The sequence below is a fragment of the Triplophysa rosa genome, linkage group LG18 (genome assembly GCF_024868665.1).
Source record: "Triplophysa rosa linkage group LG18, Trosa_1v2, whole genome shotgun sequence".
Taxonomy (NCBI): Eukaryota; Metazoa; Chordata; class Actinopteri; order Cypriniformes; family Nemacheilidae; genus Triplophysa; species Triplophysa rosa.
The window spans coordinates 2,356,636-2,383,791 of record NC_079907.1 but is presented as its reverse complement, the minus strand read 5'-3'; the positions used below and the strand labels follow the sequence as shown (position 1 = coordinate 2,383,791).

Below are 27,156 nucleotides of genomic sequence, written 5' to 3'. Positions count from 1 at the left end.
ATCCATTAACACTCAGATCTGCTGTGTGTGAGGCTATTTACAGCTTCAGGCTCTTAGCGTCTTCATTTAAAAAGGAAACACTGCAGCGGTTTATTGAGTGTGCATCCCATTGTATCCTTTAAAGAACCACGCTTACATTTTTCCCCCAAGCTTTAACCTTGCATGTTTGTACGATCGTGTCTTTTGTTAACACATGGCAACCGCCGGGCCATCTGATACCGGTATTGGTTATCCATTGATCAGGCTTGGCATGAAACAGCTCGTCAGAAGGGTCCATAAAAAGGAGAAAAAAATCAAAGCGGGGCGGGCATGTGTTTGTCCCTATGCCAATAACGCTCGACTTTTGGATGCTCGCTTTAGCTGATCCGGCTGTTTTGAAAAGCACAGATGTTTCTCTAAGCCGTCGTCGGAATTGACAAACGCTTTTTAGGGCCCTTCTCTGGTAGACTCGTTCCCTTTTAAAGATAAGCACGACCTCCCCATAAACAAATTGGAATGACAGCGCGTTCGCCGTCTGTCTTACGACCCAAATTCGCAAGCAGCGGCGATCGTCTTTGGCTCCTAACAAGAGGATATAAATTAAGATATATACTGTATGTATGTGACCGCTCCGGCACTAATAGACGCTTTAACAGAGGCAGGCCTCCTGAGCGCTTTTACAAACCATTTCGAACAATGACAACAGCCATAAATAAAGCTCAACGCCGCGCTCTAATTGCATCAAAGCTATTGCTTTCTATTTAGGCACGGTCACCAGTGACCACGGCCTCAACGCTTCGCTGGAGGCCGGGGAGAGGAAGAAAGAGAGGCGTTCGCCATGAGCTATCACCCTTCCACACTATTTGTCCTAATCAGTGACACCCATTTACCAGAATTGTCGAAAATGAACCATACTTCACATAGAAATCGCACACCTACCGGCCTTCATTTGTCAGGGCGGATTCGAGGGCCGGTAAACTTTTCCTTTCCTCAGATGGGATTGTAGACATGCATCAAAATGTTAAAAAATGATTTGCCAGGCAGGCCTGTCGCACATTTATCAGAACTAGGGGAACGTTATTTGCTAATTTCCAAACCTGTCGCGTGACAGGGTGCTCCGTCTTTTAACCCAGCGTGACCGCTGTGGACTCCTTCTGTTATTAGTACAAGTCAAGCAGGGGTTTTTTTTCCAGTTCCCTCTGTCTCCAGGTCCCTCCTATTTTTTGGCCCCTTCTAACAAGAGCCATTTGTCTATCACGGTTGTGACAACGTTGGCACATTCCGCTCCCCGAGACTTTGACCACGGCGCGCTCTCGGGCTCTCCGAGGGCCCAGAGCTCCCGGCCTGTTGATCGGCTGGCGGCCCTGATAAATCACAAAGTTTCCTTGTCAAGGTGAAGGTATCGACTCAACTGCGCCGAAACTGACAAAACGCACCGCCGAGGAGACAGTCATTTGTCATAGCACGAAAGGACAAAGGGGTCATCTTGCCCCTTCACTCACTCGACCCTTTGCAGCGCCAAAGATGCCCGACCAGATCCTGGCACGCATGCGATCGCACGCTGGAACCGAGCGCAGGCCTTCATTAGACTAATTACTGACATTCAGAAGCAACTAACCTCTGACGCAAGCGTTTACAATCGTAAGAGGTGCGTTTTTTTTGACCCGGGAACGTTTAGCCTCCTCAATAGAAGTTTGCCTGGTTCCGCCATAGTCTGCCCGTACACTTCTCACGGAAGTCTATAGCTGGAGTTTGAGCAGGAGGGGGTGTAAACAAATCTACACGGCGGCACATGAAAGTGTATCAGTGAATTATCTGTTGCCCGCTTGCACTGAGCTATCGGTCCATCAGACAGCCATCTCCACCCACTCGCCGGGCACAAGCTGTATCTGATAGGACTGTAAACACACACACTACTAGAAGTAATCAGAGGCAGGGAGGAAATGTAAACAGAGTTATTTGAACACAGTCCAGCAGTTGTTTTCTCTCACTTTATTTTCTTCTTGTTCACTACATCCAATACGACAAGCCGGCCTCCGCACTTTATTCTTAAATCATTTAACACATTCATCACACATATACACAAATTTTAACAGTTCTCCCTTGTACATTGTTAGTTTAGTAGTTTGGGCATTTGAGTTATGTATATATATATATAAAGAAAATATAACCTTGATATCTCGATATCTTTGATGTTGAGTAAGGCCAAAAATTGAATTCATATTGAAATTGAACGTTTTTTGGTTTGATTTAACATTTTCGTTTATTTTCTAATAAACATTTTTGTTTTATTAACAGTTTAGACATTTTACTTATATATATATTTTTTATATTTATTACACGGCTCGTTGGAATGCTTGATTCTGATTGACCAGTCGCGACATTTGCAGGTTCATTATTCCCAGATAACAACCTCTCAAAAATCTTTTTGACGGGTTTTTTTTGACAAATTAAATATAAATATGTCTTTTAATAACATATTTGACATTATATTTACAAATGATTAAACCAGATTGCCTGTTCGTGACATTTGAACATCGTTTCTCACCTTAAAACCGAAAGTTAGCGGCTTTTCCTTGCGAAAGGTCTACATTCGGTAAAAATGAGCTAAAAAGTATTCCAATTTCCTCATGTGCCATGTGATACACACTGTCGGGGCTTATTTCTGCGATAACAAACGGCTGACTGTTCGTTATCCTTACATTAGGATTACGCGGTAAACCGGTTCTGGAAATTTACCGGTACATGTTAGGTTTCAATCGGTTCAATACCAGAATTTTGCTTGTTTCGGTACTTGAAACACTGCTGTTCCAAAGTTCACCGCTATGCGGCAGTATGCCACAGAACTGACGCAGAACCGGCAACATAGAAGAACAAGATGAATCGCTCTACAAGCACTTTTGCGACCATTTAAACTGAGACACTGTGAGTGATTTATTACTAATTTGGCTCTTTCTACTTTTGCTGAGAGATCTTTAGATTGTTTTACAGTGTAACGTATATTCTACATGCTGCGATGCGTCTGTACATCCCCATTCAACGGCAAACATAGATTACGTATATAACGTTATCTCTGTTACAGACATCTCAGTTAGCTTACTCATCATCATGAAGTTCTCTTTCGCGTCTTGTATATGTTCTTATACGTCAGATTCACAGAAGCACAGTCTGTTGTGTTTTAAATGTATATCCGCATCAAAAAAAGAGTTTTCCTTAAAGTGACAGTAACCTAATACATCTGTGTCACATATTAAAGAGAAAATGAAACTTTTGTAGCTTAGAGTCATTGCATATTTATTTTATAGAAGTGAAGACTGTGCAGTGTTTTATTTTTATTGATCATTGTTAAATCACTGTGAAATAGACCTACTTGAAACATTTAATTGTTCATATTTGTGGGATTATGATTATACGTCTATAAGCATTTTTCAGTAATACAGTGTGAAACTGTAAAAATAAAATGGTGCTATATAAAATATAAAAATAATATATAAAATATGCATTAAAGCAGTTACAGCAGTTTCATGCAGTCTTCTTAATATTTTTTCAAATAATTTATTTTGGGGCTGGTTATTGATCAACTATGGTACCGATGTGGTACCGATATTACCGGTATTAGATTATGGTACCGTACCAAAGCCAAAATTTTGGTATCGAGCCAACACTGGCATAGATAGATCGATTTTTACATTTACATTGTCGTTTAGCTGACGCTTTTATCCAAAGCAACTTACAAATGAGCTAAACAACAGCAGCAATTAGAACAACACAAGGACAACAATACATAATTGCAATAAAACTGGTCTCAGAAGCTAAGTGCCAAATTTTTTTTTAAGAAAGAACTTTTCTAAATACAAAGTATAAATTGGCCATCTCTGTTCCAGTGTCACAGGGACCTGCTCACTTTTAACTAGAAACCGAGAACTGAGGATGTGCTGGGCAGATGAGAATTTTTCTCCTCAGACAGGAAATTCTTTAGAAAATATTATTACTTCAGAGAGGGCCGCACTATTATTGTGAGCAATTTCGCACCGGTGGGGATTGCGGTGATATTTTAACACGGTATAGTGACAGGCTACAACTCTATAATAAGCAGCAGTCCAAAAAAGATTCAGCCAACCTCTGCATGCGCTGGACGGGTGCAATGTACCCTCTCTCTTTAAAGAGTCTTGCACCGGGGTGATTTGGGTATAATTGGCCCTGCTGGTTTCTATTTCGGCTGGGTCCACTTTTTTCCTCCGGCAGCTTTAAATAGGTTTGTCCTCGCTAAGTCAGAGAAATTAGTCATGCTCCAGTGGCAAGAGCCGGTTCTGATGGATGGAGCTCTCTTTACTCGTTCTCCAACATCTTCCCGGTTGCTGCTCGCATCACCTCCGTGACCCGGTCCTAACCCACGTGCGCCAAATTCATCGCCAAATTTATTTATAGATTAATGAGAAGCTGCAAAGTATTGACCGGCGGAGGAAAACACAACTCATCTCGAATGAGGTTGAAAATGCAGCAATAATTTAGCGCCCATCGATTCCCGCCCTCCACCCCATCCATGTATTGATCTTCATTTTACAATATTAATCTGCGTCTTGCGATCGGCGGAGACGCAATCCAATTCGATTTGATATCGGCGAGGCATTCAAGTGCCGTGTTTGAGCTGGGATCCATCCGAGGAGAGTCACATGAGCGGAAGTGTGGAGAATGCTGACAAAGAAGAAGAAACGGAGAAATAGATGGGGCTTGCTTGCTTGTTGCAGAAATAGACTTGAAATGTAATTTCTGTCAGGGAAATAAAATATGAACGGTCTAGATCGCTAGAACGGGCTTCTCTTGTCCTGTCGACGCTTTATCGGTGACACCCCCCTCTCTCTCATCATCATGCCTGTATCGGTTCAAAGTTCATGAAATTTCTATGAGCATTGATCCGGCTCCATTGATTTTTCTCTCACACACTCTTTTTTTTTTTTTTCTCGGCAGATCTTTGAAATTTTAATTTCCGGAGTATCTGAATTTCTCGGAGATGAAATGCTTTCCTCTGAGACAGCTGGCAATAAAATGAAGAAGTTAGCGCCACGTCAAAGAGCCCCGGCTGTCTCTGTTCTCTCAAAACCCTGCGTTTTTATCCCTCGTTCGCCCCCTTTTTCTTGCTCAAACCAGGTTTGAAATTCAAAGCGCTGTAACATTACAAAACTTGTTCTCTATCAGCTAATTTCTCCCATTGTTAGTTGTCCATCCGAGTGTCGTTTTTTACCTTATTCCCCAAAATCTTTTCATTTGAACGTTTTAGTTCAGGCAGCAGGCAGAGGGTCTGTGTATTCTCATACCGTGTGCTTTTTGGCTTTTCTTCCTCATCCATTTAAAAACCATCATTTTTTAATTTTAGTTTAGTTTAGTTTAATTTTAGTGTCAACACATATATTTTGCCATATACATTTGTATATGAAAATAATTGTAAATCTTTTGCTGTTAGACCAAATCATACAAACATAGTCAAGGTTTCTAAAAGGCCACGTAGTGGCGTGTTTTTCTTTTATTTTTTTAGTGAAAAGCATCATCTGTGGGCTTTAATGGGAGCTTGTCTCTCTTGTTGACAGTAAGAAATGCGTCACTCCTTCACTCAGATTATATTTCAGACCTGTTCAAAGAAATAATAATTATGAAGGCGGCCTGTTTTCAGTAAGGGAGAGAAACTCTTATTTGGCCAGTTGCAGGAAGACAATCGTAATTGCGATGAAAATTGACCTCATTTAGAGCTAAAACCTGCAGCTGTGTTGAAACAAATGAATGCTTTCCTGTTTTTATTATTCTCCTTTAAACTCAAAACCTCTTGTTGCCCTCTGATGCTTTTCCTCTTTTTCATTTATTGTTATATTTTTTGCTTCTTGCCATCTCTCACTGGCTCAGCTTTGGCACAATGTGCAATCTGCGTTAAAAGACATTTCCTTTTCGAGTGTTTGTTTTGGTAGTGTTTGTCGTCAGGAGACGAACACAGACTAACTTTGATAATTGACAGACAAGCAGAACTTTCAGTCAAACCAAACATCTTCCTCTCACAATTTTTAAATCGCTTGTTTTTTTTCTGGGTCGTGTTTGTAGAAGTTAAAGTAAAAAAATAAAAGTGTAAAGTGGTTGTTGATGGTGGAGGAGGAGTCGAGATAAGCTCGCAGCAGTTAAAGATAATTAGACAGAGCAATAGAGCAACAGCCAGAGCGCCAGTCATTATCAGAGCCAAAGATACACACTTGTCATTATTATGGGATGTAATGGACATTTGGAATGCCAGCAGAGGTTTTTGAAGATTTTGATTTGAACCGCCACTGATGAGTATCTCCTTCAGGTTCAGAACTGAATTTCATAGTAATATATATATGTATAAAATAGGAATTTTATATGTATGTTTTATTTAACATAAAATATTTATATTATTATTATATATATAATAATAATATTATTATATATTTGTATTTTTATTACATATATTAAATATAAAAAATATATTTTATTTTATTTAAAGGCTATTTTAATTAGTCTATAAATATATAGAAATTAAATATCAATAAATATATATACAAATACGTATAAGGTTCTTACATTTTTTTGCAAACGGCTGCTGTTGTATTTTATTGTGATATATTGCCATATCGTCACTTCCCTGTGACGTTCCTATGGAATGGTTCTCTTATTGCTAAATAAAAACGTGTCACAGTTTAGTATCTGCGGCACTCTAGCGTGTCAGTTTTGAAGAATGACAATATATACAGTCTGCGAGAACAAGGTCAAAGCACTCAATCTTGAAATATACAGAGACGCACACGCGCAGACAGGCAGGCAACCGCGCACACTACACGTATATACACAGACCGCGTCTCTCGCGCCAAACCCAGAGTCTGCTTTATGTTAAGTACCCGGGCAGCTTGTGCTTAACATTCTCTTTTACAAATGAGGGGTGAAAAAACAACTAAACATGATGACCGGCCCAAGGAGCTTTAGATTTGTCATCTATCAAGCGCAAACCCTTCTGTTCATTCATGCGGCCTGAGAAGCATGCGAGCTCATTAGCAAACACATTTCCTCTTTAGATGGGCGGCTCCATAATTCATATCATAACAGTCGTGTAGACACGAGCTTGATTTGATTTAACGTGCACAAGTTTTATGCTTGAGTGCTAAATAGTGTGGCGTCCCCCTCCCTCTGCCATTCCGGATGGGTAGAACAAACGACAAATAAAGACGTAAGCAAAACACTTCGCCGCTGACATATGCCAGGCTTCAACTGGTGACTACAGCCGTATCCAGCGCTTTACTCTCTCTCTCTCTCTTTCTGTGTCTCACGCTCGCTCTCATTATCCGTGAGGTCAGTAAGCAGAATTGGGAAGAAACGGAGAGATCAATACAAATTATCCCTGAGCAAACTGCCGCTGACAGTCTGAATTGCAGCATATGTTTACCCAAAACCGGGCAATTTATCTTAATATCAGCAAAGTAATGCGGACCAGGTGAAAGGTCACCTACACTCCCCACCTCATAATTACCCAGCTCTAAAACAGGAAAGTGCTATTGATTGGCCGAGCCTGGGGCTGGGGGCCGGCTCAGAGGGCAGTGGGAGGGGCTTAGCTTCAGGCCTGGACTCTAGTGGACCATATCCTGAAAGAGGACATTGGATTGCGTAAGGATGTACTGTATGTATGTTGTGAACAAGAAAACATGTTTAGTAGTTCAACAATGTGAGAGTGAAGAGGGGATTTTTAAGTTTTTTTTAAAGGGACAGTTCAACCAAAAATAGAAATTCTGACATCATTTATTTACCCTCATGCAAGGCAAAACCTACACGTTATTTTCTTCTGTGGAACACAAAAGAAGGCATTTTGAGGAATGTCTAAGTGGTTTTGTGTCCATACAATCCAGTCAATGTTATCAACGTTCTTCAAAATATCTTCTTTTGCGTTGTGCAGAAGAAAGAAAATCAGTAAGCGATGAAGAACTTTCATTTTTTGGTGGACTGTCTCTTTAAGAATTATGAGAATGTTGTGATTTCTTTTTCTGTTTTATTATTAATTTGATAGTTACTATTAAGCTTTATTGTTCAGCTTTGGTATTTAGGCATTGCACATTTCACTGACCGCTTTAGCAGTCGATACGCTCTTGTCCTGTAATTTCCACACATCTATAGTTAATAATTCCCGGTGTGTTTGAGGTGAAGAATCGGTCTCGTGCTAATGAAGGTCTCGCTGACCTCTTTTACCGCATTAGCATCAGATCAATAACTGAAGCGCGTTTAGCGTCCACTCTTCTGATACATTTATCAAACCGTGCACATTCCTTCATCAGCAAAGCCTCAATGTCAGACCAGAGAACAACATGTTGCTGCGCTGTGTGAAGCGGCATCAGAGCGGCTGTAAATCTGCCCGCTTTTTGCCCATATTTAACATCTTTTACTGTACGTCCCAGAGCAAACACATATCTTGAAGCCCCCCTGTCAAAGTCCATGATGCATCTGTGCAATCCTCTCAGACCCCAGACCAAACAGCCACCCAGAAATGATGGATGTCCCCGTATGTCCAAATTCAAGCATAATGAAGTGCTGTAATACAAACATTTACATCTTGATCTGCCCTTCTGTCACCACAGCCATCATAGGGGGTGGGTGGGGATGTGTCTGTCTAGGAACGAGAGTTAGAAGGGGGGGGGGTGAAGGTGCGCGTGAGAGAGCTACATCCTTGCGAGAGCCATGTCATGTAAAATCAATACGTCCGATCAATGCTTTATTAACAAGCCGGCATCTTACTTCGGATTCCTGCACGCTACTTTGTCTCCAGCCATGCAAGATGGCACATCACATCGCATCACCGCTGTCACGCGATGACACGTGTATATACACACACACACACACACACACACGCACGCGCGCCAAAACGCAACCCCTCGTCTTGATATTGATCAGATGGGATTGCCGCCCTCTATCACACGTACATGTAATTGTAGCACTTCATCATAAAGTCAACCAATTATTTCCAGGAAGTCGCTGTCGTACGTGTTCATCTCCGAGCTGTCATCGCTCATTTTGTGCGTTAGCTATTCCTCGAGTTTCCTCGGAGTTCAGCGCCAAACGGCGCGCTGAGTAAGAGGAACAGACAGATTTGATCTTGATCTCTTGAAAGAAAAAGCATTGATTTTTACACTGACAACCGCATTCACAGTCATGTCTGATCATATTCTTATGCTGATCTTCTGCTAGCTTGTTTGCCCCAACGACACATTTTTTTCCCTCTTCTTAAAGGGAAAGTTCCTGTAGATTGGTTGGTAACAGGTCGTAATCGCGCCGGGGTTGATTTCCAAGATACACACGCTGATAAAATGTATAGGATAAAAATATAATGCGTGTCATTTTTTGTTATAAAGGTATACGTTTCATCTTTATAAAACATTGCTTTGTTTATTTTGTTTGGCCAACCAATAGAGGACGAGAGAAGGGCCCTTAGGGTTTATTGTATACCTTGGTGTAAATCAGCTGACAAAACATTGACAATATGTCTTTGTGACCTAAAAACTTCCAGTACAACCTATTGGACAAACCGTGTCCATTTTCACAGCCTCGTTTTCCTCTGCCATAAATTAAACATAATGTCCACCCTCGAAGCTGTGTGGTTTTGTTTGGCAGAGAAGTTAAACGTCTCTTTTAAAATTGGTATTTAATATTTATCATTGATGATTTATTAAAAACAGGAGCCATGTTGTGTGACCTCAGGTCGCCCGGATCAGAAATAATCGTGCATGTTTAAAGTCTAGACTGCTTCGCTAAAGGAGGCTCGTAATAGACCCGTGCTGTTCTGTAGCTTGTTAAACACAACGTATGCGCAAGGAGGAAGTTGAGATCATGATTCATACACTTGTACAGCCAGCAACAGTGTCTGATTTACAACCGGAGCACTTCATACTCAAAATTCCAATTTGAGAGGGAGGGTGTGTGTGTGTGAAAGCGAAGATTAATTACTATTTGTGGCCAGCAATTTCATGAGGCCAGCCACAGCACAGCTGTGAAATGATAGCGCCCTACATCAGTTTGTAGTCAACCATTCAGAGATTATTAAAGCTCTGTAAGATGAAGTGTTCCTCCGGACTGCTTTGCTTTAGCGCGCGGCGGATGAGAAAAAATGGAGAGAGTGTGAGAAAGAGGAATAAATCTGATGGGAGGCAATAGCCAGACATATGTCATCATCGCCCGCTACCCATAAATCCAGCGAGTGCTTCAGGAACTGGGAATGATGCAGACTTCATCGGGTTGACAGTCGTGATCGTGCGTGTTCGTGCGCGCCTTCATTCATAATGTATCCGGCAACACCTTTAAATTTATCTGATCAATTATAGCTCTCGCTCTTCCAAATAGGAGAGGTGATAGATTAACGTCACCTTGCTACGCCGCATGACGGAATATTATACACGCTGCAACATTATTACCTTTTATTCAAATGCTCAGAGCCATCTAGAGTAAAATGCATGACGGGTGCATACATTTCAAGAGTGAATGTAATAACGTTTGGTGTATGAATACGTAAATCTGTTTGTTTGTTTGGCATGCGCCGGATGTTTAACGCTTCCCGTTTTGTGCGTTGCAGCTTTGAACGAACCGACCATCGACTACGGCTTCCAGAGACTGCAGAAGGTCATTCCTAGACATCCAGGTGATCCGGAGAGGTTGCCCAAGGTGAGTGGCTGTGTGTGTGAGAGAGAGACAGAGCTATTTATCATAGAAATGTCAAAATGGAAAACAAGCTCTTTTGGCTGGTCATCACTATTCAATCCGCCGTGTTTGGATTTCGTCGGAACCGCGCAAACTTCCGGCGCGCCGAAATGGTTCAATTAAGTATTTTTCCACCTCAGTAGTCAGTGGCGATTGTAATCTAAGCAGAGGCCTCTTTCAGATGTGTGATTATTTTGCTCTTGTTTTCCTTTCATTTTCCAAAGCTAGATCCAGTTTAATCTTTTGTTTACAGAGCTTTCCGTTAAAAGTCCTCGTCTTAGCAGGTTAATAAATGAGCTTTGCACGCGTTAATATGGCCGAGGCCTCTCTCCGGGCTTTTTAGATTCATTTATTTATTTTTTCCTCTCAAATTCTACAAACCATGCAGTTTGCCCGCCGTTCCCATGTGGTTGACGCCTATCACAGTTCTGTTGTTTTGAAGTGTGACATGAAAGACAAAGCGTGCTGATCGGACCTCGTTCTGCTCTTTGATTCGGCCCTTTTTGCGCTCGTTTGCCTTTGATAGGATCCATGACCGGTATCCGGCTAATAGAAAACGTGCTAATTTCCCATCTGAGAGCGGCGCGGCGCCGAGGGCTTTTCCTAATAATATGTTAAGAGATTATTTTGTACCTTGTTCGTGGGTGCTCGGCGCGAGCTGACCACCACGGTGACCTAATAACAGATATCTTACAAATATCTATTAAAGCCCAGCATGGGTTCAGCCTCCGTCATTAACTTCTGTGGAAAAGCGGCCGCTGTGGACGCGCGCCTAGCTTGGGATCCCTGAGACTCGGCCCTGCGCCACATGATGTGTTTCAATTACACTTAGCTCTCTGTCTCTGTGGAGGCCAATATCTGGACACGAAATCTCATTCCGGTAAACCCTTTAAACTATCCATTATTCCCCCAAAAATGTTTCAAAGCCACCCTGCTTGAAAACGAAAATAATTACATCAATTATCCTTAAAAAAACGAACGGAAAAACAATAGATTCTGCGGGAGCAGGCAGGTGCACGCCACCGGCTCCAATAAACAACATAAATATTTGATTTTGGCTTCTAATGGACCCAAATGTAAGTTCAGCAGCATGTAAATGAAAGTGCCAAGTGATTCATCATAGTTACCGCAGACGTCTGCACCTCTATTGTGCTCGCGGGTCGCAGCCGGCTCCACGCAAAGCAGCAATTGACCCTTACACATATTCTCAATGAGAGGCAGAGCGTCTGGGAGGAGAGGCTGCATTAGATGTTATGCGCGCGAGACAGACCGCCGTAATAAGAGGGTTCGGGGGGAGGGATGTACACAGTGTGTTAGCAATAAGGCAAAGGCGTCACACTCCTGCAGTCTGCTGGAGCGCGTTGTGGAGTTGATAATATCGATTCTTGGATTGTTTTTTTCCTTTGCTTCCCTCTTTTTAGGGGATCTACAATGCAGATGCTTTGATGGGCAAGTGTAGCCGGGCAGAAATCCAATATGGCGTGCATGCATAGCCTTTAATAACACATGCTAAACACGTTCTAGATTCGATTCCAAAGTTACTGTAACTAGAAACAAATTAAACAAGGGTAACAACATTCTGTCGAGGGTCAACAGATCAAAAATAGCCGTTTTGGCAAATTCTGGCATATTTACAGTTTTGTTTATTAATGTGCACTACCCCTGTGAACAAACAAATAAATAAAAAGAGGTATGCGGCCTTTAAGTATTTCTTAATAATCGAACATTCCTTCCTTTTTTTTATTTTTCAAGTAAACAAAAAATATAAAAATGATTGAATAATAAAGTTTTTTTTAAGTAATTGACAAACAAACATGTATTCATATTTTTGAATAAATCTATGTCTTTTTTTAGTCAAACCTGTACACATTCACTTTAGAGAAACTTTAGACCGTGTTCACAGCTTCCAAAATGGGCGTTTTGACTAAAAAGTGAATTTGACCGATCATGTGCACAGCGTCAGCGAGAAAGCCCGAATTGAGTTACAGATGCTCTTTTTACGTTTATTCCCTTTTTTAAAACATGGATACTTGAAATAGTTGCTCAAATTGCAGTTTACCTCCATTATTTGAAATCAAATCAAATTTGCTGCTGGATCCGAGGGGAGGGGCGTTCATCGAATGCGTTCCTATACGGCGACGGCAGGAGTATAAAAGCAATATGTGCAGTCACTCATGTGATGAGACGGGAGATTGCTAAAGGGACCCTCAAATCCTCCGTCTTTTCAGTCCTTGTTTGAAATCAGTGTCTTCCATTTGTCACCATATAAGAGCGAGACAAACACAGGAATGAAAATCTGATTAGGCTCCATACTTTCACTTACGTGCCATCAAATAATCTTTATTGCGAATCATACAGTGGTAACCTGTCGGCCGCATTCGTATGCATTTATCATTTCCATTAGGCCTTCCGTCTTCCGATCCCGTTTCAGCTGGCAAACACGCAATCCATTCCGTTTCTCTTTCAATCTAATATACAAGAAAATTATTAGAAATGCATTCATGTCGAGCAATTACCCATGCATTAAAATTCATCTCCCCTCTCCCGGTTTCGCGAGGTAGCTACATGTATTGGCCCCGCGCTCAATGTATTCATCACCCCAGGCAAGAACTAACAGAATAATTGCTTTACACTTTTATAATGACATTAGCACCTCAAGCTCCTCACCTCACTTGGCTTCTTTAACAGTGGTGATATATACCACTCAAGATATTCAAGAGTGATAATAACAAGTTCTCCGTTTAAATGATTCTCGTCCACGGGCGGAACAATGAGCTCTTGTAATAACAAGCCGTCGCGTTTGTCACGAAACAAGCCCAGGGATCGTTTGGGCTTAAATAGTTTCCGGTCTAACCTGAAGTCTGTTGTGTCGCCGCGGAAAAAGAGGAGAGTCAATTACACTTAACGCCGCCGCTCGGAAATTTACATGGAAATGCTTTTCGTTCACCGCTAATCATATTCTCAGCGTGAGGCCGGCGGAAAAAAAACCCTCATTCGCAGCCTCCTCCGCGCTTCTCGTGCAGATCGACTGGCTCTTCAACGTGGATCGCTAAATCCGGTTCATTAGCAAAGACACCTCGTGGCAAAGGACAGATAAGGGCTGACAGGGGGAATTGTTTTCTTAAACTATCCTTGCGCCTTCCTTTTGGGGTCGCCATATGGACGGGACGAGAGGTTCAAGTAGGTGTCGCCCCGGAAGTTAATTGCGATAATCGTTGTTTAATATTGGGAGGCATGTTAAAAGTCTTGAAATATGACGGCCGAGATGATGAGCAATTATTAGCGGCTCGGAAAAACGCTTCATCTCACTCGCAGAGAGGACGGGGACAGCTGGGTCTTTCATTGATCGTACCTGCCGAATGACAAGTGTAATTCTTTATTTGTATGCAAACTAGATACATGCGACATGAAACAGAGCCCGCAATTTCAGAGGTAAATGCCCATTTGAAGAAGCACTCATCCGGTTAGGCTCAGGTTTGGAGTGCGTCTCTATAAAACGTATGGCGCCCCCAAGTCCGTGATTAATCTTGATAAATAAAGATCCAACATGGCGGATGTGCATGGGAATGAAATAACCTCCACGCTCCGTGTGAAAGGGACTCCACGCTCTGCAACTCGCAAGGACGACGCTGTGAACGTGTTCACACACACTTAACATCTTCATATGTGCAAAATCATTTAACAAAAAAACACACAGGGTTTTAAAATCAGGAAATGTGTCGAACGTACAGTAGACAATTCAGACTCTTTCCTGAAAAGCAGCTCTGGTTTTCCCGTTCAAAGATCAAATGCACACAATCTTAAGCGGCCCGAGAGCCTTGCTTGCCAGCTTCGGTGTAATTTTTGAAGAGAAAATAAGCGTCAGGTTAATCCTTGTTGTGTTATAAGCGGGGCGGGGATCAGCGGGAGTCGCGGGCGTCCCAGGGCACAGCCTCTCAGGCTGCTCTTGAGAGAAAGTCGTTTATGAAGTCCTTTACAACAGCCCGGGAAAGAGGGTTAATTGAAAATTTTCCTAATGTCATTATGAAAGAACTAGATTAACCCGAGCTAATTCACTTTATTGTCCTGAAGAAAGAGGAACGGGCATTGAACTCTACTGCAAATTTGGCCCGTGAATTACGGGTGAGATGTTGTCTTTGAGGACTCAGCCAGTTTAATTAAGATATGGAAAATGACTCATTGTTCTTCCGAGCTAAAGCGTGCGGAATTAGCGGATGCGTTTGACGGCGAGTGTTTGTTTGTTTAATACCCAAAAGGCCCGGCGGTTGGAACGCGAGTCCTTATGTTGACTCATTTAGCTTAAGTTACACCCCGCTTCACCGTTTCACACTGTAAGTGAGTCAAATGAAATGTGACTAAGAAATCAAATAATGCATTCGATAATACGTAATTAAATTTTGCTTTTTAATTTCAAACTCACCTTTTTCGACCAGAGATAAAGAGCTTTGCCAGTGTGTAATTTTAAGCTGCGTGCGCGTCTGGACGATTGTGCTTTGTGTGTAATGTATTGTGTGATGGTGTTTATGTGTCTTTATGACTGATTATGTCGTATTCCGGATGTGTTTCGCAGGAGGTGTTGCTAAAGCGTGCCGCTGACCTTGTGGAAGCTCTGTATGGGATGCCACACAACAACCAGGTACGAACACAAGCTTCTTCATCTCTACGCTGACTGTAATTAAATCATTTCTGCATGTTTCAAAGCTAGCTGCTGGCTATTGTACTACAGCCGGGTGAATTCGTGGAACACGCTTGGTGTAAAGAGATGAGTTAATCACTCAGAACACACGCACGCAGCCGTCTATTGGTTTATTAAAGTAAGAGGATAACCTTGAACTCGGCCCTAAAAGGTGCATTTGTGGAATATATTGTGCAGAGCCGTGCAGCTCCGGTTGAGAGGTCTAATACATATTCAGATGAAATGATCCATTACGTTATTTTCCCCTTGTTTGAGTAGCACAGAGGTGGAGATGTTGAACAACTGAAGGCCTGTTGTTACTTTGAATGTTTAACTATCCTTAGGAAAATATACCATGGTTTTATTATAGTAAATGTGTGGTGGCCTTAGTTGATTACCATTTGTATAACCAGTTTTAATATAAATATCATGTTTGAACAGTGTTTGCTATAGGTTAGTTTGTGGTTTTACTACAAATAAAAATGAAAAGCTATATTACTATTGTTAAATCATGGTTCATTTTCACAAGGATATAGATCAAATAAATGTTATTTAAATAAATAGGTCAAATATTTAGGCGATGCTCAGAAAACACAAGCAGCACAACATTTGACGTTCGTTGTTTGTCAAACCGTTCCAAAATTCAATAATTAAAAGAAAGAAACAAAATCTGCTCTTGGCTGGTTTGAGCTAGTCTAAACTTTTCTTACCATCTGACATATGCCCAAATCTCTTTAAAGCCATTACAACAGCCCATAATAACCAGCTCGGTCATGTTGGGAGAGCAGCTGAACACCTGAGGCTGGCGTACGTTTGTTTTCAGAAGAAATTGAACTTGAGGAATGAAATGAAACAAACTGAATGATTCCACTTCTCTCGCCTGGAGTTCTTTTGAGAACGTTGTGTTAACTCTCTCTGTGTTTCTGTGTGGTAGGAGATCATTCTGAAGAGGGCCGCAGATATCGCAGAGGCTCTGTACAGCGTCCCACGTAACCACAACCAGATCCCGTCCCTCGCCAACACGGCCTCGCACGGCGGCATGATGGGAGTCAACTCTTTCAGCAGTCAGCTCGCCGTCAACGTCTCAGAGACCTCGCAAGGTATTGACCAGAGTACGAGAAAATCTTTACACTTTATAAAACAAACAGGTCATTTTGTTGCATGTAATGTTGAAGAGCGAGATCAACACTGTATGTTTAGCATGTGTGACCAAAATGGATTGAAAACCTGCAGAATAAAAGCAGCGTTTAGCTTGTTTTGCGGCCATTCAAACAGACCAGAGCCATTTCTCAGCAGGGAACTAACAGCATATAGAACATTCAGCAAACATCTGAAAGATTTAGCCCGAGTTATTCATCCGTGAAATAAAAATGAGCCATATCTGGAAACGCGCTCGCAACGATTAGCGAACATTAGCGTGTTGCTAGCGGTATGAATCATGGCACAGAGCGGTTGCAGCTTTATCTTTCCTGGCTGTGTATAACATAGATCCCAGGAGGTGCCCGACCCTGTCCCCATCTCTCCGCTGCCAGCCTGCCAGAACACGCAGCGCTATCTCACACACTGCATTTAGCCAGTGTACTGATAATAGCTTTACACCTGTTCCATTGTTGCCTCCACTCGGGTCAGGACAGGGAAAAATCACACTGGAATACACACTAGCGGCCTCCTGATGTACATGTGGATTCAAGCACAGCTGTGTGGAATGACCACAGTGGGCTCCATTCAGAAAATATTAGCCGAAAAAAAGATATAATCTTGATCAAATTTTTTACATTTGATATTATATTATTATTTGTATTATATTATTTATTCATAATTTTGTATGCCTTTATAAAATATAATTCAATTTTATGTAATCAACATTTTATCATTATATTTTTATAAATGTTTTATATTATGGTATAATTTTATAGTAATATTATAATTAATATAAAATATTTTAATTTTATTGTTTTATAATTTATGCCATTTCATTTTATATATATATTTTTTATTATTTATAATCAACATTTTATCATTATATATTTATAGTTTATATAAATGCTTTATAGTTTATAGTATTGATATATATATATATATTATTTTTTTAATATTTATTTTACATTTTTATATCGAATTATTTTATTTGTGTTACATACTAAATGTATTGTATGTAAATTAAGATGTGCATATGTCTGTACTTATATAATCAGTTTATAAATCAATGAAATCATTTTGACTGTATATACATTGACAATTTAAACAAGAATGGTTATATAATCAATTAATCTGCATATATTTCATGTAAACCGGACATATTAAGTGACCTGCGCACGTTTAACTTCAATGTCATCTAGCCCAAGAATTAGGACTGAATCAAATTTTTGTAACCAATGCCTTTTGTCCGCAGTGGGCTACAGTCGCAACACGAGCAGCGTGTCACCTCGTGGATACGTGCCCAGCAGCACCCCTCAGCAGTCCAACTACAACACCGTCAGCAACAGCATGAACGGCTACGGCAACGCTGGAATGACCAACCTGGGGGTCCCCAGCTCACCCGGCTTTTTGAACGGCTCCTCCGCCAACTCTCCCTACGGCAGTAAGTATCAAGGTAATGATGAGCCCCCGCCTCGCTCTCTCTCACTTTCTGCCCCCACCTGTGCTTCTCTTTCTGTTTGACACTCCTCTGTTGTTGTGTTGTTTGTTTGTTTGGTTGGTTATCTTTTGGGAATGTGTGTTACTGGATAAAAGGAGGGGTGACTCTGGAGGCTGAACAACCGAGACATTTAGCAATTCGACCCGATTGACAAATTGCAAAAACAAAATGATTTAACAAACTCGAAAATTCAGCAGGCCAGGTCTTAAAACCAAAACAAACAAAAAAATGCAAAAAAACAAAACCTGTGTTCCAATCAGAGTCGATAAAAACGCCTATTATCCAGCAATTGGCCGAGGCAGGACATCTCACATCCCATTCCAACCCCATTTTCACTTCCCTTCTGATTTGCTCATTTGTTTACCTCCACCGAGCAGAAGCCACATTTTTGGCCCGTTGTTCCCATTTCACCTTGATTTGTTTCCATCCCATGAGTGTGATTTGAAAAAGAGGCGAGGCCCGGCTCTCTGACTTTTCGTCTGTAAAAAAATGAACTCTCTCTGAGTGGTGACTCTATGTCTGCTTTGTTGCAGTAGTTCCGTCGAGCCCCACCATGGCAGCCTCTTCCGTCAGCCTCTCTTCAAACTGTAGCAGTACACACGGCATTTTCTCATTCTCACCTGCCAATGTCATCTCTGCAGTGAAACAAAAAAGCGCCTTTGCTCCAGTTGTCAGGCCCCAAGCATCTCCACCTCCTTCTTGCAACAGTGCAAATGGCAATGGACTTCAAGGTGAGAGCCGAATCCCTGCTTTAGATCCCTTGCAGCTGCCTCACCTGTTGGGCTCGCCACCCGCGCGCCATCCCTCCATCGGCCGCGTGCGTGCGTGCGGACGAACGGATGGATGAATGGGCGAACAAGTGCAAGAGCGCATTATGCATGCGGCATGTAGAATGCATGTGCATGTGTTGCTTTATTCATTGATTTATTTGTCATTAATGATTAAGGAAAGCCAAGCTTCGTTCGGATGGGGCCACTCACGGCGGCAAATTTAAACGGCAAATTCATTTCTCTGAATACTTATAAACGTTGCAGCGAGAGAGAAAAAAAGCACAATAGCTTCCCTATCCGACGCTGAAAAACATTGCAGGAGAGAAAGTTAACAGCAGATGTGATTAGAGCGCAGGTCGAATGTGATTATGAGAAGAAAGAAGGAAAGAGAGCTCGCGGTCTCGGCAGGCCAGCGTCATTCAGCAAATTAAAGACTTACTCTGGCTGTTTAGCGCGCTCGTATTTGCTCTTCGTCAAGGCCCAGTTGTTCGCTTTGAAAACACGTTTTAGCCATAGCGCGCGCCGGCGAGATTAATAATGTTAGACCTAATGAACTGAGAAATTAAAGTTCATGCCGCTACATGTATCTGCTTATTAATATGTGGTTTGCAGAAATTAATGAGGAATGCCACAACATCAGATGCCTCGGCAAACTTAAAAGCACTCCAAGCGTGACTTTACAAATAAGTTGAAAAGAGCTTTTTTTAGCCCGGCACTTCACTAGCCACCTAATTGTGGAAATGAGTGGAGCGAACGAGTACATCCATCTCCGCCGTCGCTCTCCATAACGTCAAACGCGGGCGCACGACCCGGTCCGGCCTTCCGATCTGGGCTTTAGATGTCACGATGAGGAGAGACCTGACAGAGGAATGCAAATGGTTTTTCAGCCTCCGCTCGCCTCTCGTGATGGCAGGAGGGAGCGAGGCGCAGATTTCAATTTGGGCGAAGCGGAGGGGCGTCCGAGGCGGGGGGACGGCGGGTCTGCGTGACGTTAGCAGAAGTGACCGTGTTGTTTCTGGGCTGTCAGCGGCGACTCTCTCCTGGGAGTCTGGCCCACTGTTTGCCATTAACAAAACGCTAAGAGAAATATCACACATGTGGGAGCCGGGATGCTTTCTCCTGAAAATGTCAGAAAGCTCGTCTTTGGAAAAGTGAAGTCTTTCCAGAATGTCTAGTCGGTGAAGCACGTTTCAGTCAATCGTCCACCCCCAAACCCCCCCGGCCTCGCCCCCTCCCCCGCTGGCCTCCATTTTCCGAGAGCATGACGTGAAATGTAAGCGGTGTTATTTGTGTTCCGGTGCTAAAGTGTTGTTTCTCATTTCTTTCAGCTATGTCCGGACTGGTGGTCCCGCCCATGTAAATTGCACTCCCTTCCTTTGTAAAGCGACGTGAGCTACAGGGACGGATTCGCCCGGAAGTCGCCATTCGCCATCAGCAGTCATTCAGAAGGAAAAAGACACTTTTATTCGGTCATGAACTTCATTTATTGACTGAATCATATTTTCCCATTCGTCAATCTGGAAGGAAAAAAAGAAGAAAACGTACCTATTTTGTATAAACATTTCTGGTTTTATCTTGGCTATGTCTAGTTCTTGCTATGTGTGGGATATGCCATTCAATGAAACACTGATTAAAATGTGTAAGAATGTTTCTTTTTCACAGACATGCATCCTGGGCACGTCTTCATAATGTGAATTCATTTACCAGTTTTTTTTCTCGTTATTTTTATTTTGTTTTTTTGACGGTGGTATAAAGAAGGGGGCCAATATATACAGAGCCAATAAACTGGAAATAATATAAGAGATATGATTTATAAACGGAAAGGAAAGGCGAGGAGAAACCGTTCCATGGACTTTGTAACTTATTGTAGGTAGAAGTTGTAACATTCTTCTCTCGCCTTGGACAAGCACACTAACAGAGATGAAGCGCCACTGTCTGTCTGTTGGTTAAAAAAGACAAAAAAGAAAAAAGACTGAAATCTTTCCACTGCTAAAGCTTCTTGTAAAGCGAGTGTGACCTGCAATGTTTTTCAACTTTTTGCTAGCACTGTATACTATTGCATTCTTAGGCTACTGTGAAGTCTGTTTCTCGTACCAGAAAGTTGTCCTTTACCCTCTAGCTCCTCATTCCCCAATGTGTTTTGTATGTGGTTATACAATTGTAGACTTTTGTGATTTTGCCAAAGTTGTAGCTAAATATTTATACACTTGTCTTGAATTTTCCAGATTCACTTAAATATTTAGTACAGTTTTATTCCTGATGTTAGGAGTAAAACGGTCTTATACATCGCAACACTTTCACGCGAACACTTGCGGTCACTGAGGGAATTTTTTGTAACATATCAATTATAAATATTGTATTTATCTTTGAAATTTTGTATATTGCTTTCCATGGTTTGATTTGATCGATCTCACGTGTATCGTTGTTCACGGCCGATGATATTACGAAGGTTTAGCCAAGAATCACCGCCTACGTTCGACGTTTCGTAACGCTATATATTGTACGTCGTCCACGCGTTTCATTTGTAATTCATACAGTTTGTTACGTCATCGAAGGACCTTCCGTCCGTTTTGATTTGTTTGTATGTTTATTTGCTATTTCGAAGAGCAGTCAAATCCATTGTTTATTTTTATATTATTTTTTAAGTTATCGAAAAAAGTACTTTTTTGAAAGAAAACTGTTTGTCGTATAGTCAATTAAATTGTTTGTGTCACCTGACTGTAATAATATTAGTAGATAAAGTGCATGTCCAGCCGCCCCAGGGGGGGAATCCAATTGTGGTTGTAAATTTTGTTTTTGTAGAATGTAAAAAGTCATTTTTACCTGCCACCATGACTTTGCCACATAACTCGACCGTGTTTACAGGGATCAAGATGGAAAAAAGGAACGAAAAAAATTATGCGGAATGGAAATATACGTCATGCGTTAATAATGTTTATTAAAATATGTCAGAAAAACAACTCTGTCGAAGGCTTCGAGTGATTCTCACGAGAGGAAACTTTCTGCTGTTTTAATGACAAACCTTCACCACGATGACTCTCATTATTCCATTCAGATCAATGGTGTAAAAAGCACAAACATTTTTTACTAAAATAAAAAAGAATTATTGTGACCCCTCATCTTTTTGGACTATTTTGTCTTTTTTAACGTTTATTTTATCCGGTTCCCTCGAGTCAAACGTTCAAAGGGAATGAAAACAAATGAATCGGTTTTTTGTATCCCATACTGAGAAGATTAAGATGTTCTATATTGTAAATGTCATTTTGTAAGTAAGCCATGACACCGTAGCGTAGCTGAAATCACATCACCTTCTCTAAAGAATATTGATTTTTATAGCGTGCCAAAAGACACGGTGATTTCTTTCTTTGCCCTGTTGTAAAGTTCAGTAGCGTTCAGCTACTCTTTCTGATTTAAACATAAAGTAGATGTTTCCTTTGGCTGCGGTGATGCAAACGGAGCCGCTGATGGGCCCAAATGATGAATGTACAATGTGTTTGCTTTGTGATGGCTCAACAAAGCTCGGCCGAGTGAAGGAGCCGACAAAGTCCCGGTGAAAGTAAGAAAAGCTCAAGGTCACGTGAAGTGCTTTTGTGAATTTTATCCTTTCTGCAGTCTGCTTTTGTGTTTAGGTCATGTTACATCATGCGGTTTTTGTTGCCCTGGATCGTTTCACTAAACATGAGATCGGCCTTGTAAGGGAAATGTATAGCTCATGTACAATTTTAGTTGGTTGTTTTATGGCCACGTTTTTACATTTGATTGTACAAAGTTGTTCATTTTACATACTATTTAATTAAAGTATTTCTTGTCTGTGACCCATTTCTCCCTGTGATGTTATTTTGCTCTCTTTCCCAGATCTGACATTCAAAATTAAATGTTGTAATCCATGTTATGTAAAAGACACAACTGAGGGCAGCGTGATGTATAAAATATCAAGAAAGTCCTACTCAAAACTTTAGCGTAAAGCGTAAATCTTGAACTTCAAATGCTTAAAACAATACTTAATTCTAAAATTAGAGGCATTTTGTTGTCTATTCACAGCATACATTTTAAAATGTTAAATAATTACAAGCAATAACATGGACAATTTTATGTCTAGATGCTGATTGGTTAATACATCTGTATCAAATGCAAAACACAGAATATAGAAACACATTTATACAATCAACCTAACATTAAATTACATCATTCATTTTAGCTAAAAATGTAAAATATTTTGGTTAAAGTTTTTAACAAAATAATTAAAAACACGGCCTCTGTAATATTTTAACACTGTAAAAATACTAACAAATATGTGATCTTCTTGATTTAGCTGAGTAATGAATGCTAAAAGTTAACACAATGAGAAAAAAAGACAACAATTAACATGAAAAAGTGAATCTTTAGGGCTGTCAGAAGTGATCAGTATAAACAACATCAGTTCCGAATCAAAGGAGGGCAAGATGGCCGTCTGCTCTGTGAGTCGCCTTGGCCTTCACGTGACTCTCACGACCGGGCGTTTTTGGGTGATCTGGCGACGCTTTCATCTTCCACTTCTGCGAATTCCTGGAAGAAACGACGCTCTCTCGGGACATCCTGGTCAACTCATTGATCCCTGAAGAACAACTGCCATTTCGCTCCGGACGCTCTCGTGTCGGTCTCCGCTGGAGATGTTCCTCAGCGTTTCATCCGGACCGCCCAATTGTGACACCTGCAAAACGGAGGAAGTCTCAATTCCATCAACATTAACAAGATATCATTAGTGAAGTCGGTGCACCTCTTCATCAACACATGGTGTGAATTACAACCTGCAGGTCCACATGGGGTTTGTCAGTCATGCATGCATCATTAGTCCACTGGTAGCTGGGCTCCGGCGGAGGACGGTTCTGCTGCTAACCTTGTGGAAGGTCATTAGTGAGCTGACTGTATAAATTGAGTTTCTCTGTCCGCGTCTCATCGGGAAGCCGCTCGACTGGACGCCTCGTTGAGTCTCGTGTTTGAAATGTAAGTTGAGCAATTACAGGCTAAAGGAGGCCGGTCACATGTGATGCCTACAGCTTGATTCACACGTTGTTTTGAAAGAGAGACTTACGGCAGTGTGCATTTAACAGTCGAATATACCTTTTCATGCCATTTTGATTGTTGCTAAATAACTTGACTTTATAAAACGCCTGATTGGATGAGTAACGTTCAGAACGTCCTATATGACCAGTGGTATGATTGAATTTTACATTACAATTCTGTTAACAAAAAAAGTGTGAATTTCTACAGAAACCCATACATGAGATGCATTATCACTCTTTTCAGTGTTTCCTCCATTTTGGATTTTCTGGAAAGGTCACACTGCGATGTTTCGGTCTTCTATTGGGCACACGTCTTCACATTATAGGTGGAAGGTTTGCAACATGAATGGAAGTCAATGAAACTAAAAGTCTAGCGGGACTTTACCACAAATAAACATTATTCTGACACGCATTTATTTATTAAACGTTGTTTTATTTTATCATATTGTTATTGTATCGCAGTGTGACTTTTCAGAAAATATAAAACGGAGGAAAGAGTGATATTGCATCACATATACAGTATGGGTTTCTTTAGAAATTTCACACTTTTTTTGTTAACAGAATTGTAATATAAAATTGAATAGTGCCACCGGTCTTATTGGAAAGTAATAAACCACTTGGGTTTGAGCACAAAGTGACTTTACTGTAGTGAGAAAACTATTATTATTTTGAACTTATTTAGCAATAACTTTGTTATCTTTATTATCTCATTATCTTGTTGTGTCTTGTGACTATAGTTGTTATACTGTATGGTAGGCATACTTCAACACAAGACACGCAAGAACCAATGAATGAAAATCTATCATTGTGCCGCCAGTCTTCTGATGCAAGACAGCAGGTTTATGTCACAAATAATTAATAATGTGAACCTTGTTTAGCAAAACTCAAAAATAGCACTAAAATCTAAAACGGCGCAGCACAAGATAATTTGACAAAGCCAGAGCTATTGTAGCTACTCATTTAGCATGGGTGATCAAATAATACATTAAAATTAACCTTAAAATTTCAATAACCCTGAAAAATTTCTCTTACAAATAGTTTCATTTGCACCGTGTCGTTCTGAGTCCGGCGAATGTGCTGCCTCCACAATTCTGACATCAGCTATTTGGTGACTTTCTAATTGACCGCGAATAAATAATCAATGCATTCAACGGCCAAGGTTATCACTTGTCTAAAGCAGGTTCGAACCCTTCATAGTTCATCGTCACGGTCTTCAATCCATTCTCATCTACACAGTTTCAGAAGAATAACCTCCTCTTTTAAAACAACCACGTATCTTATCGGTCTCTCCGAGTGCCTTTGGATAGTAGGTCAGAAAATGTCAATTTCTCATCAAGAGATGCGTGTTTGCGCTGTGTTTTCTCACTCACAATGTGGACAATTAAAGAGAGGCCGACTCTCTGCATAACTGATTTGAGGGTTATCATGCGCCCGCCCGCTGGCATAGATCAGAGCTTCAGTCAGATAAGACGCACGGCAGATAGCCGGAGCGTCAATATGCCACAGAACAGCATTTGAATGTGATCTGTTGTGCCTATTTGCTTGAGCCGGGTGATGTGTAGCCAGATAACCGCTGCGCTTACCTACCGAGGACATTGTGCGGGGCCTATCTGTGTCTCCTACAATTAGCACAATGAACAAACCGGGACAATAGCGGGCCCCTGTTTTTATACCGACCCCGAGAATCAAAACGCCTGTTCCGTGCTTAAATGGCTTCTTTTATCCGGCCAAGAAATCGCTTTAGAGAAAATCTAAATTCTATCAGAGGAAATAAAACATCCCCCAATCAGATTAGCGATCGATTTTTGGTCGCCTGCCATTCGCGCCAACGTTCGGAGACGGCCGCTTCTGCGTCCTGCGGTACGCGAGCATCTGTTTCTTTGCGAGTGTATCAATCTCGGCTAACCGAATAAAACCAAAAGACAAACAAAATGACCGCACTCACATTATATATGTATGAAGGAGCATTTATCATCCTTGAACCCGTCCGACGGCCAATGAAAGGCCGCAAATACGGCGCGCGTTATGGGAATACGTTAATGTCCGACGTTTGGCTTCGACCGGTGAAACCGTACGCTTTATAGAGTTAGATATAATTGCTCTGCGCTCTATCAGCAGTCATAAAGACATGAAGTCGGATCCGTCGAAGCAATTACGCCGAGAAGAACCACAACGCCGGTCCAGCGGCCAGCCCCGCCGCGTGTTCTCCCTGTATTAAATAAAGACAGGGACAGAACCTGGCCTGTCCGTGTTCTGGTGCGTCTTCATCAAAGAGTGTCCCCTGATCGGCCCCTGCTCTGTCTCACCCCACTCAATCACACAGAAAGCCTCTTTATTACAGCGGCCTAATGGCCGTCTTCTGCCATAGTTTTAATGTGAGCATTAAATATTTATAAAAGGCCAGTCAATAATCCCTCATAACCTCAGTCTAGTGGAGACGGACGCTCATTCATTTACGGCGGCCCGTGCGCTCTCAAATAAAGGCAAAGGTCAGGAGGTCACGCAATCAAAGCCAGCCGGGGTCGCCAGCAGCATCTGTTGTCATTATTATTAGGACAATTATTTCTGAAGTCATAGCCATTTTTACCAAAGCATGACGGTATCGATGTGATGCGAAGTGTTTGTATGTCTATGTGTCACTGTGTGGTTGCATGTCTATGTTGGAAGTGTTTTAAGGCATCATCGGGGCGCTCCTGCTGCAATCTAACTTTTTTGGTTAAAAGGAAACGGAAATCCGTTATAAAAACAATTTATACCAGTCAACATGTTGAAAAGTTTACATACACCTGACTTTTAAATGTGTCATTTTGCCTTCTTGAGCATCAGTCTCCACGTCTGTTTTTAATAGTTAACTCTCATTTGTCCTAAGTGCTAAAAAGGGAAATCTCAACGTCATATAATCACTGTCTTAAAGGGGTCCGATTTTTTTCAGATTTGCATGAAATCGTCCTACATAAAGCACATTCTGTGAAAATATAATCCTGATCATTTTAATATTGACAGAGTAAGACCATATCACCATATAATTAATTGATAGTTTATTGACAATAGATAGACTCGTTACTCAATGCTTGTTTGATGGGTGTGTTTAAAAAAACACTTACTGTATTAAGCCACGCCCTGACTTGTGTGATATATTCTTCTGAAGCCATGTGATAAAATACAAAGTATGAGTGTCTCTTCATTATTAGCTGAACTGTGCCTTTAAGTGCTCGTGGCGGTCACTGAAATGCCCCAAATTTGTCTAAATGTGACATTTCACCGACACGATACAGAATTACTGAGCAAACACAAAACGCTAGGGATAAAAGTGTTTGAAGACCG

General features: G+C 41.3%; 1 protein-coding gene across 11 annotated transcripts in view; it reads left to right on the top strand.

The window, feature by feature from the left end:
- Positions 1 to 22,599, top strand: part of ebf3a (EBF transcription factor 3a) — a 93,121-nt gene extending 70,522 nt beyond the window's left edge. For 2 of the 11 annotated variants that reach the window (XM_057358662.1, XM_057358661.1), the window contains exons 11-16: positions 10,583 to 10,671; positions 15,278 to 15,343; positions 16,317 to 16,494; positions 17,775 to 17,975; positions 18,554 to 18,751; positions 20,119 to 22,599. In XM_057358662.1, coding sequence (XP_057214645.1) covers positions 10,583 to 10,671; positions 15,278 to 15,343; positions 16,317 to 16,494; positions 17,775 to 17,975; positions 18,554 to 18,751; positions 20,119 to 20,150 — 764 coding nt within the window. In that variant the 3' untranslated portion in view covers positions 20,151 to 22,599. The remainder of the gene's footprint in view (positions 1 to 10,582; positions 10,672 to 15,277; positions 15,344 to 16,316; positions 16,495 to 17,774; positions 17,976 to 18,553; positions 18,752 to 20,118) is intronic. The other 9 variants (XM_057358667.1, XM_057358665.1, XM_057358668.1 and 6 more) reach the window with 8 other exon arrangements.
- The last annotated feature ends 4,557 nt before the right edge of the window (positions 22,600 to 27,156 follow it).